General features: G+C 39.5%; 1 protein-coding gene across 1 annotated transcript; it reads right to left on the bottom strand.

Moving 5' to 3' along the window:
• Positions 1-14400: 14400 nt before the first annotated feature.
• LOC118836655 (olfactory receptor 52K1-like) lies at positions 14401-15402 on the bottom strand. The gene has a single exon (XM_036743887.1). It carries the CDS (start codon positions 15400-15402, stop codon positions 14401-14403), a length of 1002 nt encoding a protein of 333 aa, XP_036599782.1.
• Between the last annotated feature and the right edge of the window lie 265 nt (positions 15403-15667).

Here is a 15667-nt window from a genome sequence, read left to right as displayed (position 1 = left end):
GACTTTAGGCTAAGAATTCCTAATTCCAAACTTCTTATTTTATAGATGTGGAAACTGAGTCCCCAGAGAAGGGAAATGAATTGCACCAGATCATATAGTAAGTTAGTAGAAGGTCTGAGACTAGAATCTGGGTCATTTTACTTAACCCTTAACACTTCAGTAGCACTATGGGTGAGTACCCCTTCTGGGCATAGATTAAATTCAATCCAACAACCAACTTTCTTTCGCTTTCTCAGCATTCAAAGCTTTATGCTTGGCGCTATGGAGAAGAAAGAAGTCTGCTGTGGTCAAGGAACTCATAGTCTAGTTGGGGAGCAAAGCCAAGTGCATGAAAGGCAGGTACCATAAAAGAGATGTGGTGAAGTGCTACAAGAAGGACAGATTGATCCCGGCAGAAATAGGACCAATATGTAGAAGTTAGAGGAAGCCAGATCTCTTGAGTTGGAAATTTCCAACTATGGTACAGGCTGCCCTCCAAAATCAATAACTCCCTAGTAGAGGCATTTAAGAAGCTGCAGGCTGGGGGCAGCTAGGTGGTGCAATGGATAGAGCACCAGCCTTGGAGTCAGGAGGACCTGAGTTCAAATGTAATGTCAGACTCTTGACACTTATTAGCTATGTGACCCTAGGCAAGTCACCTAACCCTGATAGCCTTAAAAAAAAAAAAAGATGCTGGCAGGGATGTTGTTGAAGGGGTTCCTTCATTGGGAGGGATTAGAATCATGGAGTTACAATTTAAAAGGACCTCAAAGATCGCCTAGTCCTATTTCTTCCTGAAGGATGAATCCTCCATTCTTGATCACTAGTAATACAGGTTCACTGGAAGACAACATACAATGGATGAGAATTTACTGCTTCATGAAGAATTCCATTTCATTTTGGGACACCTCTGATTTTTAGGAAGTTCTCCCTTCTACTGAGCCAAAATCTACTTTTCTGAAACTTCCCCCTAGACTTTGCCTCCCATTGCTTCTGGTTCTTCCCTCTAAGACCAAGCAGAAAAAGTCTAATATCTTTTTTCATGGGACAGCTCTTCTGATATTTGATGAGAAACTTTATGTTTCCCCTAAGTCTTCTCTTCACCTGACTAAATATATCCATATCTTTTATCTGATTATCCTATGGTATGGTCTCCAGTCTCTCCCCCTGCCGCCCCTCCAATACGGTTGCCTATCTCTGCATATAGCCAAGTGTGTTAATGCACTTCTTAATATGGTACAGCCAGAGCCAAACATTGTATTTCAGATGTCTTCTGACTAGTAGAGTTACCTGACTCAACGTGTTCCTTCATCCCTCTAGTCATCCACCATCTCATCAGGGAAGTTTTCTTCCCGGTCTTCCTCAGCCTGCAAGAAAGATGAGTGTAAAGTCTGTGTCCAGCTCTTCTCTGTGACTCTGAGGAGGGCAGAGAAAGGATTCATACTGAGGCTAACAATCCCCTGGAGAGGTCCTTCCTAACCTCCTTCACCCCCAGGGAGCAAGCTGCAGAAAATCATCACAAGAAACCCAGAAGAAGGCTTCTTCTCCCTTCTTCCTCTCCCCCTTTCATCTTGTCCATCTTTTCTTCTTTTCTCTCCTCCTTCTTTTCTTCCTCTCTTACTTTCTTTTCCTGAGCAGGAGCTGGTCTTGGAGTCCGAAAGACCTGGGTTTAAATCCTACTTTAGGGGCAGCTAGGTGGTGTAGTGAGTAGAGCACCAGCCCTGGAGTCAGGAGGACCTGAGTTCAAATCCAGCCTCAGACACACTAGCCATGTGACCTTGGGCAAGTCACTTAACCCCAGTTGCCCTGCCTTTCCCCCCTCCAAAAAAAATAAATCCTACTTTAGATGCTTTATAGGTATATGACCCTGGGCAAATCGGTTTTCTCATCTATAATATGAGTACCTATGGATTTGCTGGCCTCTAAGGCCCCTGCCAGCTCTAAATCTATGCATCCATCTTCTTCTATTTCTACTCCTCCACACCATTTTGTTTTTGAGGCTGGTTCTCCCCGCCTAGCCCAGACAAGAGGTACAGCAGTAATTCTTGGGCCCAACCCCATTGCTGACTGGCACAGAAATTTTGACCCCACTCTGTTTCTGACTTGGGCCAATTTGCCCCTTGATAGACCACCTTTTGGGTCTCTAGACCTGGAGGTTTACCATATCGATGGTGGACTTAGGGCAGACGTCCAATTGGCCCTACTACATCTCTGAACTGAAATGATCCATCAGTGGCAGCCTTTCTTAAGAGGAGGGATTATAGGCATGTTCTACCACACCTGGCCATGGCACATTCTTCAGTTCAGACCTAGGTAAGAGAAAAGGATTGTAGACAGTGCATGATAGGAGGGAGAAAGGAATTGCCACATCTGCCTACCTGTAAACGACTCAGTATTATTGGGGTTTTTAAAGTATCCACCAGGCCTAGTTCAAATTTAGACACTCTGTGTGTCTGAATGTTGCTACTAACTAGATGTGAGACTGTGAGCAAGTCACTTGCTCCTCTGATCCTCAGTTTCTCCCTCTGTAAAATGGGATTGTTAACATCTCCCTATCCATTTCACAGTGAAAAATCATCTAGGATAATGGATAAGAAAACATTTTGCTTATAGTAAAATTCTATTAAAAAAAAAAAGATTGAGTCTACCTCCTCTCCCTTTTCTCTTGGCCCCTGACAGAGGATGTGAGCCCTTCTTAACATAACCTGGGTTGTCTGTCTGGAAGCAGTTAAGTGGCATAGTAAATGGAGCACTGGACTTGAAGTCAGAAAGACATGAGTTCAAATCCTCCCAGAGGCACTCCCTGGCTGTGTGACCCTAGTCAATTAACTTGATTTCTTTCAACCTGTTTTCTCATCTATAAAATAGGAATAATAATAATGACTATATCCTAGGGTTATTTTGAGGATCAAATGAAATTATATATATAATTTATATATATATACATATATATATACATATATATATACATATATATATATACATATATATAAACTGCTTTGCAAAACTTAAAGCCCTGTGTAGTTATTATTGTTAGTGCTGCTAACTATCTATATAAGCTATTTTGCTAGGCTCTGTTCCCAACTCCAACCTCCCAGAATTTTCTCAGCCTTTCACCTTAAGACTGGCTAAGTGTCCTCCCCTGGCTACTCTTTTTCTAACATGGAAGTGGAAGGGAACTAGCATTTATATAATGCCTACTGTGTGCCAGCCACATTTCAAAGTTACTGTTTAGCTTTGATCTTTTAATCAGGAATACTTGAATGTCCTTTATTCCATTAAAGATTTATATTTTCCCCTAGAGGATTATACTCAGCTGTGATTTGTTGGAAACTCATGTCTTACCTTTTGGAATATTCTATTACAATATCTACTCTCTTTTATAGGAGAGGTTCCATATCTTATATGATCCTAACTTTAGTTCTTTGGTACTTGAATTCTCTTTCTGGCTGTCTGAATTATTTTTTTCTTTGGCATGAAAGTTCTGGATCTTGGTTATGATATTCTTGGGACTTTTCCTTTTGTTCTTTCAGGAGTTAATCTGTGGATTTTTTCTATCTTTTTTTTAATAGATCTGTGCAGTTTTCACTTGTAATTTCTTGAAGTATAGGGTCCAGGATTTTTTTTTATCATTTTAAAGAGTCCAAATAGTCTCAAATTATCTCTCCTTTGTTTTCTGGTTCAGTTTTTTTTTAAATGATCTTATATTTTCTTCTAATTTTTCTAATCTTTTGATTTTGTTCTATATTTCTTGCTTGTGGAATTGTTGATTTCTGTCTGGTCTCTTCCAATTTTTAGGGAGTCTATTACTTGGTAAAGTTTACCCCATTCTTTTCTAACCTATTTTTTCTCATTCTAATTTTTTCTTCCAGAGTTTTTATTTCATTTTTATCTCTTGCTTCCTTCCTCAGGTACACATGTAGCATTTGTGGAAATTTTTTTCCCTTTTGAGTCTCTGCTGCAATTGTTATGGACTTACTCTCTCCTTCTAAGTTGGAATGTTGGGTATTCTTGAACCACAATAATTTTTTATAATTATGTCTTATTTGGTTACTCACGTCTCTAGCTTTAGTTCTTGAACTGGAGCTTTGTGTCATGGTTTCTTCTTCCTGCTGCACATTTGGTCCTTCTTGGTGAAAATGTTTCTTAGGTTCTTTCGCTGACCTCTCCCTCCTGGGTTAGACTCCTTGCATCTTTGAAGTTCAGAATTCTGGATCTTCAGGATCCTCTGTAGCATCTCAGGACAGATTTCTAGGGATGTCGGAGCCCTGGAATGAAGTTGTCTGAGCACTGGTGCAACATGACTGTCACTTCTAAGGTCCTTGCTATGGGTTCTGATCACTCTGGGGTTTTCTCTGGGGATTGCTCTGCTCTGGCCAGTTTTTGGTTCTGCTGGAAGGATGCCAGCTTGTTTGCTACTCATGAAGGTACATGGCAGGGGAGCATGGTAGAGAAAATCTGGAGTTTAGCCTAGAGAGGAATGAGGCATGGCTGGTCTTGGTATTCTCTTAAATGGAGGTTCTAGAAGGAGTCATCCAATCAGAGAGGGAGAGATAGAGAGATAGAGAGAGAGACAGACAGACAGGGTGGGGGGGAGGAGAGAGAGAGAGAGAGAGAGAGAGAGAGAGAGAGAGAGAGAGAGAGAGAGAGAGAGAGAGACTGTAGGAGTGGAGAGTACTTCCAACATGTGAATTCTGGGGCTGGAGTAAGCTTACAGGAAGAAAAAGTTTCTAGGGCAAAGTCTGGGGAGAAAGCCTGGAATTATAGCCTTCTGCTGCCTTTGGTCAACAACCTTTAGATCTTATGTATTTGCAAAGTTGTTTTCAGGACACTAGTCACCTCTGACTCTTTTGGCTACTGCTACCACCTCCAGTGGGATATAAAGTAAACCCACATAAATCATCAGCATTCCTATATATTACCAACAGGATCCTACAACAAAAGATAGCTAGAGACATCCCAGTTAAGATATCTCCAGACAGTATAAAATACCTGGGAAAACACTTACCAAAACAAATCCAGGATCTGTGTGAACAAAACTATAAAAAACTTTGTATACAAGTAAAATCAGATTTAAATAAATGGAGAAATATTCATTGTTCATGAGTAGGCAAGGCCAATATAATAAAAATGACATTTTTATCAAAATTAATCTATCTATTCAATGCCATCCCAATTAAATTACCAAAAATTATTTTACAGAACTAGGAAAAATAATAACAAAATTCATTTGGAAAAACAAAAGGTCAAGAATATCAAAGGAACTAATGGAAAAAATTTTAAAAGAAGGAAGTTTTGCAGTACCAGATCTTAAACTACATTAAGGCAGTAATTATCAAAACTATCTGGTACTGGCTAAGAAATAGAAAGGCAGATCAGTGGAACTGAGTAGACGTACAATCTATAGCAGCAAATGAATATAGTTACCCAGTATTTGACAAGTGTAAAGACTTAAGTTTTTGGAATAAGAATTCATTATTTGGTAAAAATTGTTGGGAAAGCTGGAAAACAGTCTAGTAGAAATTTGGGCATAGACCAGTATCTTACACCATTTACCAAGATAAGGTCAAAATGACCTAAATATAAAGAGAGATATTACAACAACATTTGAAGAATATGAAACATAATACCTACTTATCAGACTTATGGATAGGTGAACAATTTATGAAAAAATAAGAGATAGAGAGTGTTGTGAGATGTAAAATGGATAATTTTTATCACATTAAATTAAAAAGGTTTTGTATAAATAAAACAAATGTAGCCACAAGCAGAAGGAAAAAAGAAAACTAGGAAAATATTTTTATAGTTTCTCAGATGAAGGTCTCATATCTCAAATATATAAAGAACTTTGTCAAATCTATGAAAATGAGAATCATTCTCCAATTGATAAATGGTCAAAGGATATGAACAGGCAATTTTCCAAGGAGGAAATCGAAACAATTTATAATCTTATGAAAAAATGTTCTAAATCATTATTGTTAGATAATTTAGAGAAATGCAAATTAAAACAACCTTGAGATATCATTTTACACCTGTTAGATTGGCTAAAATGATAGAAGGGGAAAGTGACAAATGTTGGAGAGGATGTGGAAAAATTGGGACCTTAATTCATTGTTGGCGGATATGTAAGTGGATCCAACCATTTTGGAGAGAGACTTGGAATTATGCCCCCCAAATTATTAAGCTGCCTATACTCTTTGACTCAGCAATACCTCTATTAGGTCTGTTTTCCAAGATGACTAGGAGAAATGGAAAAGAACCTACATGGTCTAAAATACAAGGTGTCCCTAAAGTCTAGACACATAGGCAAAAATGCATATTTTGAAATATTCGGAATATTAACAGACCTTGACTTTTTTTCTGGGGTGTGCTAAAGGAGAAGGTGTGCTCAATGAAAATCACAGATGCAACACACTTGATTGAATGCATAAAGAGTGAGTGTGCTAAAATTGATGGCAAGGTGGAGTTGTTGCATCAAGTTCAGGTGAATCTTGCAAAGTGCATCAACCTTTGCATCATAAATGATGGAAATCATATTGAAGATGTCATTTGTTAATATTCCAATTAAATAAAATGTTGTTAAAAGTTTCATTCATTTCATTTCTTGCAAATATGCATTTTTGCCTATATGTCCAGACTTTAGGAACACCCTGTATTTATAGCAACTCTCTTAGTGGTGGCAAAGAACCGGAACTTGTGGGGATGCCTGTCAATTGGGGAATGGCTAAACAAATTGTGGTATATGTTCATGATGGACTATTACTCTGCTTTAAGAAATGATGAGTTCAATGATTTCAGAAAAGCATGGAGAGACCTCCACAAAATAATGAAGAATGAAATGAGCAGAGCCAAGAGAACACTGTATACAGTAACAGCAGTATTGTTTTAAGAACAACTTTGAGCAGCCAAGTCATTCTAACTATTATAAATACCCAAGTTAACCTCAAAGATCCTGTGAAGGAAGATGCTGTTTGAATCCAGAAAGGAATATTGCTGTGGTGTAGGAAATGATGAGGTGGTTGATTTAGAAAAAACATAGAAAGACTTGGACTTCTGAAGGAAAACGCTCACCACCTTCAGAGAAACAGATGACAGGAGGGAATGAGCATAGCATGGTTTTATATATATATATGTATATATATCTATATATATAAACATATATGTGTATATGCTTATAGATATCTATGTATATGTGTTGTGTATATGTATATATGTCCATGCTTAATTGTAGCCTTCTTTAGGGTGGGGGAGAGAGGGGAAAAACGAAGTAAAAAGTTCACAGCAAAGAACAAAAGAAAACCAACAAGGAAGCAAAGAAATGCTAGGCAGCTTTGAAAACAATGTGTAGTATTTATTATATAGGTTTTATTGAAATGGAAATTTATTGTTTTATATTAAATCCTCTCTTATGGTCTGCTGTGTACATGCAATTTTTTTTCTATTCTCATTTTGTATTTACTTGTAAAATTAAAAAAATTACAAAAAAAGAAAAGGTAAACTGAGATACAAAAGTCTGAGCATGATCAATTTACTAGTTAGTCTATCAGTAACCAATAAATTGGGTCAATGGCATCTCTCAATGAACAGCGACTCTGAGGAAGGGCTTATTAGCCTTCATATAGTTTGGGGGAGTACAAGAAAACAAAGAACAGAGTTGGATAGTTGGAGAAGATAATATGATTGGTTACAGAGTAGACAGTATCATGGTGGTAGGGACAACATGATTGGTTATATCAAGGAAAGAGGGTTAGCACCCATGTGAGGCTAGTAACCACTTCCCTTTGTCATTAAGGAATGCTAATTGACTTAAGGGATCCATTTGCAAACTGTAAACCTTGTTAGTGGACATAAGCACTTGAGTACTCCCTGGTACCTAGAAGGAAGATAACAGTTTTCTTGAGTACAAGTACAAGGACATTTCAGGGACAATGTATCTTTTAGAGATAACACCAGATGTCTTGGTATTTTCCCTGGACCTGAAGGTATGGTTGACAACAGTTTTTCCTATCAGTTATAACTTTAGACCAACTCAGAGGGAAAGCTAAATTCCTTAGCTCACCTGGAGGACATAGAAAGGTGGCTTTAAGCTGATGCAGACTCAATTATAAAAATCAAAACAGCATAAAATCAATCACGTTGTAGAATCAATACAGTAGAAACTAAAGGTAAGACTTTTAAAGGTAATATTAATATTTATCTTCTCATCTTACATTTTTATGGATCAGTGTTACAGTTGGGTGAGCATGGGCAAATTTGGTTTGGGACAGTGGTCTTCTTCTATTTCAGTTTGCTGGCAGAATTCTCCAGAATATTTTGAGTTCTGCATCTGTAGTTTGGAAGTTTGTTATCTTCTAGTATGTGGAAGATAGATGGTGAGCTTCTGGTATATAATTCTAGCCGCTGGCTCAAGTCTTGCTAGGTATTTGGTAAATACTAAATTTCTACAGCACAATTGTATTCCATCATGCAATATCCCTGATGAACATCAATCATCATTTCTTTCTCCCAAACCCATGACATGTGGGGTGCTTTGACTAGGACAGAGTACAGTGATACTGTCATCACGCTAATAATGGACATTATCATCATCACTGTTATAAATTACAGCCGTGTTATTCTTAAGGAGCCCATACTTAGCGATCAATGTAAATTATGCATGGAAGTAGTAGAAACTGTACAACATAACAACGAACGCTAGTATAATAAAAATTCATATTGGCTACCATGTGACTGAGTTGATAAATATCCTAGGTTTTAAAGTCTTCTCCCAGTCTACGAAGAGACAGAACTATCACCCAGTTTTGTTTGGACCAAGTGGCATTACATTACACCAACCCAGGAAAGTTTTAACTACTCTGTGAGGAGGATGGGAGAGAGAATGCTGGTAACAGCAGCAAGCAACACCGAGCATCAAATGAATAACAGTAATGGAGGATTCTATGCATGAGCATTGACCCTAAATGTAGTAGAGAACTTTTTCTTCCTCTCCACTCTGCTGATTAGGATAGAATTCAGATAAAATTGGGTGAATGGTACCTACCCTGAGATGCTGCTGGAGCAATGGTGAAATTATTCTTCTACCTGCTTTTCTGTCTTTATCTATCACACATGGTTGGCATTGCTTACTATCAAGTGATTCTCTGCTCTTTTAAATTTGATTTCTGGTTGTTTGTATACTTTGTGAAAGTTTTTTTAGATAAAGATAATTTTTATTGTGCCTGGATTGAGTGTCTTTGCTATAGATGGTAGGGATGAGAGGGAAAGCCAGTTGATCTTTGACTACATAGAACTTAACTGGCTGGAATACCTCACTTCTAGTATGGTATTCAATGGCTTCTTCTGGGGACTCAAAGCTTTTGTGAAGTTTATTATTAATCTGTACTTTTGAAACAAAGCAATGGATTACGGGGAAATTACCCCAGTGAAACTTTTAAAATGCACTATTTAAAAAAGAATGAGAGGGGCAGCTAGGTGGTGCAGTGAGAAGAGCAACGACCCTGGAGTCAGGAGGACCTGAGTTCAAATCCACCTCAGAGACTTGACACACTTATTAGCTGAGTGACCTTGGGCAAATCACTTAACGCAACTGCCCTGCCTTCACCCCTCCAAAAATAAAAACAAAAAAAAAAGGAATGAGAGATAATCTAAGAATTATTAGACTACTTAAAATTATGACCAGAATAAAAGCTTACCAGGATACCAGCAAACTCAGTCCAGACCTTTATCCTCATCAAAAGGGGTCTGTCTTAGAAACACTGATATCATTTAAACAGCCCATTTTCCTAGATCACCAAGAAGTCTTTCTCTTCTTAGGTAAATTCATTTTGAGACAAGACTGCTCCAAATAACTAATCATAAGAGAAATGTAAGTTGAAACAACTCTAAAGTCTCACCTCCTATCCAGAAAATTAGCAAAGATGGCCAAAGATGGGATTAGTCAATGTTGAAGCTGTTTCAGAAAGATGGGCCCTATTAGTAGGGCAGCAAATTGGTCCAAACATTCTGGAAAGTAATTTGGAATGACGCTAAGAAGTCATTAAAATGTCCATATCCTATGACCCAAAGATTCTACTGCTGGGCACATACTCCAAGGAGGTAAAGGACAAAAAAGAAAAGCTTCAATACACCAGAAAATTTATAGAAGCACTTTTGTAGTAGCAAAGAACTAGAAATAAAGTAGATGCACATATTTTTGAACATGGCCAGTATAGAAACTTGTTTTGCTTGCCTATGCAAATTTGTTACTAGGGTTTTCAGTGGGGGGGAAGGACAGAACGGGGGAGCAATAAATGCCTGAAGAAAAATGTAAAGATAAACAGGAAAAAATACACACTATTCTTTCTTGGCTCACTCCAAACTCAGTTGATTTCCTGAATCTGAGAATCTTAGAACTGGAAGGGACCTCAGAATACACCTCGTGCAGTCTCTATCTGAACAGGTACATACAACCTCTGGGAACAGCCCATTCCAACTTGGGGTCGTAGCTCTAGCTATTAGGAAGTGCAGCATGGTATAGTGGATAAATTGCTGGACTTGAAATGAGGAAGACCAGAGTTCGAATCCTGCTTCTGACATGATAGAAGTCTCCCACCATTATAGCTTTACTACTTATTATTTGTTGTTTAGTTATCAGTCATGTCTGACTGTTTGTAACCCTATTTGGGGTTTTCTTGGCAAAAATGCTAAAGTGGTTTGCCATTTCTTTCTTCAGCTCATTTTAAATATAAGGAAACCGAGCCCAAAGGGGTTAAGTGACTTGCCCAGGGTCAAACAGCTAGCAAGTGTTTGAGGCTGGATTTAAACTCAGGTCTTCCTGAGTCAGGGCTGACACTCTATCCACTGTGCCACTTAGCTATCCTAGCTATTATTTACTCCAATTTAAATAAATTTTCCTTTAAGTATTTAGATGCTATACTACTTGGTATACACACACATATATGTGTATATATATATATACACACACATACAGAGAATTTATATTGATTCTTTAATTCTTTATCTTTGGTGGCTTTAAGCATAGCACAAGTTCCTTGCTTATCTTTTTTTATTCTATCTATATTTATCACAGCCTTGTCTGAAACCACAATTGCTACCCCTGCTTTTTTTTAGTTTATTCGAAGCATAACAGATTTTGCTCCAGTCCCTCATTTTAACTCCTTGTGAATATACATCTATATATTTCAAATATGTTTCTTGTAAATCACATCTGGTTGGATTCTGTTTTCTAATCCATTCTTCCATCCTCTTCCATTTTGTGGAGGTTCTTCTGTCTGTCATATTTACTCTTTTCTATTACCTTTAAAGATACTAGGGTTTTGAGAAGACTTTTTTTTATTTTGCCCACCTCTTCCCTTCCAAATGAATGAATATTGGGCACCTTTCAAAGTTTCTCTTGACCTTTCTGTTTCCATTTCAAAATGTCTGCCCAATACTGGTTTTTTCATCAGGAATTCTTAGAATTCCTCTATTTCACTAATGATCCTTTTTTCCCTGTGAGATTATACTTAGTTTTGCTAGATAAATTATTCTTGTAAGCTTTTATCTTTTACTTTTTGGAATATTGGATTGCAAGCTCTTTTCTTCTTTGTCGTGGTAGCTGTCAAGTCTTCTGTGATCCTGACTGGCTCCATGGTACTTCAACTCTTTCTTTTTGGCTACTTGTAGCATTTTTCCTTTGACATGGAAACTCTGGATTTTGGCTATGACATTTCTGGAAGTTTTCCTTTTTGGTTTTCTTTCATTTTGCCTTCTTTTTCTAAGAGACCTGAGAAGTTTTCGTTTGTGATTTCTTGAAACATGGTTGAGCTGGCTAAAGTAGCCAGTGGGGTTGGATTCAGCAAGGAAGGAGAGACATCTGGAAATCCTGACCATTACAACAGTTTATTAGCCTTGCAAGGGGAGTTACAGGGATGGAAATGACTAGGCAGTCCAGTCCAGCAGCACAATAGGGTACACACACACACACACACACTTACACACTTACACTAGCCATAATCAATGGGGCAGGACAGTGGTCCACATAGTAGGGCAGAGAACATTCATCCCTGAGTCACAAGGAACCTTTTTCTCATGCACTATTTCTAGGTAGAGAGCAGCACTATTCTGTTGGAGCCTGGGGCAGCTCTAGAGCTCCTGTCAATGGGTTTCTCAAACAGTGTCAGTGTTTCCACCAATGGATTTGAACTCAGGTCTTCCTGACTCCAGGTTTAGTGCTCTGTTCCTTACACCACTCACCCACCCCTATGAGAAGGACTCTCATAGTTTCTGTGTTGCAATAGTTTCCCCTGGAAATTGATGGTGGAGGAGCTTCAAAGGAACATCAGTTAAGGTGTTGAATGAAAACTAGATGCCTCCACTGCACTTTTGGACAGCTCTAATTGTTGGAAAATCCTGAGTTCTCTCACTTTGATATGGCCTAGAGCAGGGTTGTCCAACCTTAGATTTTTATTGAAACAATAGACAATATATTTTGATTCGCCATTTCAGTGAGAGCTCTGCGGTAGCTCGGCTTCCTTTACGAAAGCATTTATGTAAATTTCTATGCTTGTAGGCAGGCCGCATAAATCATACTGCTGGCCACATTTTGGACAGCCCTGGCCTGGGGAATTAGTCAGTCAGTCAGTCAACAAGCATTTATTAAGTGCTTACTGTGTGCCAGTCAATATTACTGAGGTCTGGGGATACAAAGAAAGGCAAAAGCAGTCCCTGCCCTCAAGGAGCTCATACTCAAATGGGGGAGATAATTTGCACGTATATATATACATACATATATATATATATATATATACATATATATATATATACACATATATATAAAGTATACATAATAAATAAAAAGGAACCTTAAAGGGGAAGGTACTGGCAGATGGGTGGACCAGAAAAAGCCTCTTGCAGAAGATGGTGTTTAAGTAACACCTTGAAGGAAGCCAGGGATTCCAAGAAGTAGAGGTGAGGAAGGAGAGCATTACAGGTTTGGAGTAGTGCCGGTGCAAAGGCCCAGAGGTGAGAGATAGAATCTTGTGTGTGATGAACAATAAGTAAGCAAGTATAGCTGGAAAGTTAAGAAGGGACTAGGTTGTGAAGAGCTTTAAATGCAACCCTCTCCCCACCCCCACCCCTGCCAAAAAAAGTATTTATTTGATCTTGGCATTAATTGGAAGCCACTGGGGTTTACTGAGTAGTGAGGAGACATGGTCAGAACTGCAGTTTAAGAAAATCAGTTTGGGAGCTGCGTGGAAGGTGAATTAGAGGGAGGAGAGATGAGGTAAGGAGACTAATTAGAGTTCTGTCAAAGATGTGGCTTTTGTGAATTTTGTGAGACAGCCTTTGGTGTTCTCTTTGGTGTTTCCTGTGCCTGAGATCTCTCAGGAGGCATACATAAAATGCTGAAAAGAAAGACACGGGAAACCCGTACCAGGAAGATCAGTCTCTTGTTGCCTCACTGTTTAACCTCACAAGGGTCCTATCTTTGTTAGGAAATTGAGATCTAAGGCAACTCTGCCCTTGGTTGTTCTATAATGATAGAGGAATATTCCTTGTCTTTAGTTAAACAGCGATAAGCATCTCACAGGGCAGGTAGGTGGTACAGTAGATAGAGCTCTGGCCCTGGAGTCAGGAAGACTCATCTTCCTGAGTTCAAATCTGGCCTCAGGCACTTACTAACTGGGTGACCCTGGGCAAGTCACTTAACCCTGCTTGCTTCAGTTTTCTCATCTGCAAAATGAGCTGGAGAAGGTAATGGCAAACCAGTCTAGTATCTTTGCCAAGAAAACCCGAAATATGGTCACAAAGACTCAGACATGACTGGACAACAGCAACAAAGTGGGGGTGATAATAGCACTTATGTCTCAGGGTATGTGAGGATCAAATGAGATAATGTTTGTAAAGCACTTTGCAAACCTTAACGTGCTATATAAAGTTATTGTTTTTATTACTTTGCCTTACACTTATTTGTTTACATGTTGCATTCTCCTTTTTATACTTTAAATTTCTCAATGGCAGGGACTATATAATTTTTCATCTTTCCCCTTCATTGCTAGATATGAAACCTTTCATGTAGCTGGAACCTAACAAATGTTCAATTGAATTGAATGGGTGGAGGGAAGGGAACAAGCATTTATTTAGCACCTACTGTATACCAGCCACTGTGCTAAGTATTTTTGCAAATATTATCTCATTTGATTGAATAGAATAACAGTCTTCAGTTATGAAGATTCATTACTTGGAACTCAAAAAGCTAATAAGATTGTCGAAGTAAGTGATGGAGTAGTGTTGTAAAGCTCTAATACCTACTCTCCTCCTATCTTAGAGAGCAACTATCAGAAAAAGGTTGGAAATAATATGAGAATATATGATATGGATGATTATTGGGTCCCTATGTTCCTAGGAGTGCACTTGTTTTTTTTCCTAGCCCATGGCATATTATGAAGGAAGCTCTCTTTGTGGAGGTAAGGATGGATTTTTTTCAGAAGGGGCCTGGACTCCTGCTCTCTGGAATATCTTGACCAGGTGTTGCCGGATCTCCTTGGTTCTGGCTCCGTAGATAACAGGGTTGACAAGGCAGGGGAGCAGTAAGTAGAAGGCACTGAGCAGGTTGTGCACATCCTGGGAGGCAGTGCGGGCTGCACGATAGACGATGGAAGAGGAAAGCGTAGAGGTATAGACAGTGAAGATGACCAGCAGGTGGGAGCCACATGTGTTCAGGGCCTTGGAGCGAGCTCCTCCAGAGGAGATCCGGAAAGCAGCATGGATGATACGTGTGTAGGAGGTGGCCAACAGCAACATGTCTAGGACCCGGTTGAAGACTCGGACTGCAAGCCCCACTGTCTTGTTGAGTGAGATGTCCCCACAGGATAGCTTCATCAGAGCCATGTGCTCACAGGTGAAGTGACGGATGATGTTGGAGCGACAGAAGCGTACTCTTGAGGCCAGTACCACCACAGGGGCAACGATGCATGTGCTCCTCATTGCCGCTAAGCCCACCAACCCTGCTAACAGCTGCCCTGTCACAATTTCTGGATAACGCAGTGGATAACAGATGGCCACATAGCAGTCTAGCGCCATGACCAGGAGGATGTTGCAGTCAAAGACGATGAGGAAGTAGATAGAGAACATTTGGATGAGGCAGCAGGAAAGAGAAATACGGTAGTAGCGGGTAGAGAAGCTAAAGAGCATGGTGGGCACAACAGCTGTAGCGGCACAGACATTGACTGTCAGGAGCAGAGCAATGAGTGCATACATGGGCTGGTGTAGGCTTCTCTGGGCCACCACAGTGTAGACGACCAGGGCATTGGCTGAGAGGATCACCAAGTATATGCAGGAGAATGGAAGGATCAGGAGGGACCGGGTCTCCTGAAGCCCTGGGAAGCCTACCAAGAAGAAGTCAGTGTAGGAGACATTGTAGGTCTCATTCCATCCTGACATCCTTGATGGGATCAGTATTAGGGCTCAGGGGGTGGTGGTGGAAGGAGACCGTGTCCTTGGGTCCAGTTATCTGTGGACCCAGAACCAGTCTCACTGGGCTGGGTGGAGATCCTTGTCCTTCATGAGTCTTTGATGTTCCTGGAGGGGAATATAAGAAAAGGAAACATTATCAGACTCAATTTAATGAGATATTCCTGAGAAATGGGAGCTTGTTTTCTTCCCTATCCTTCACCGATGTCTCCCAAACAAACATGATCAATGGGAA

The sequence above is a fragment of the Trichosurus vulpecula genome, chromosome 2, assembly GCF_011100635.1.
Source record: "Trichosurus vulpecula isolate mTriVul1 chromosome 2, mTriVul1.pri, whole genome shotgun sequence".
NCBI lineage: Eukaryota > Metazoa > Chordata > Mammalia > Diprotodontia > Phalangeridae > Trichosurus > Trichosurus vulpecula.
Note: the sequence above shows the minus strand (reverse complement) of the source record. Positions and strands in the feature narration are given on the sequence as shown.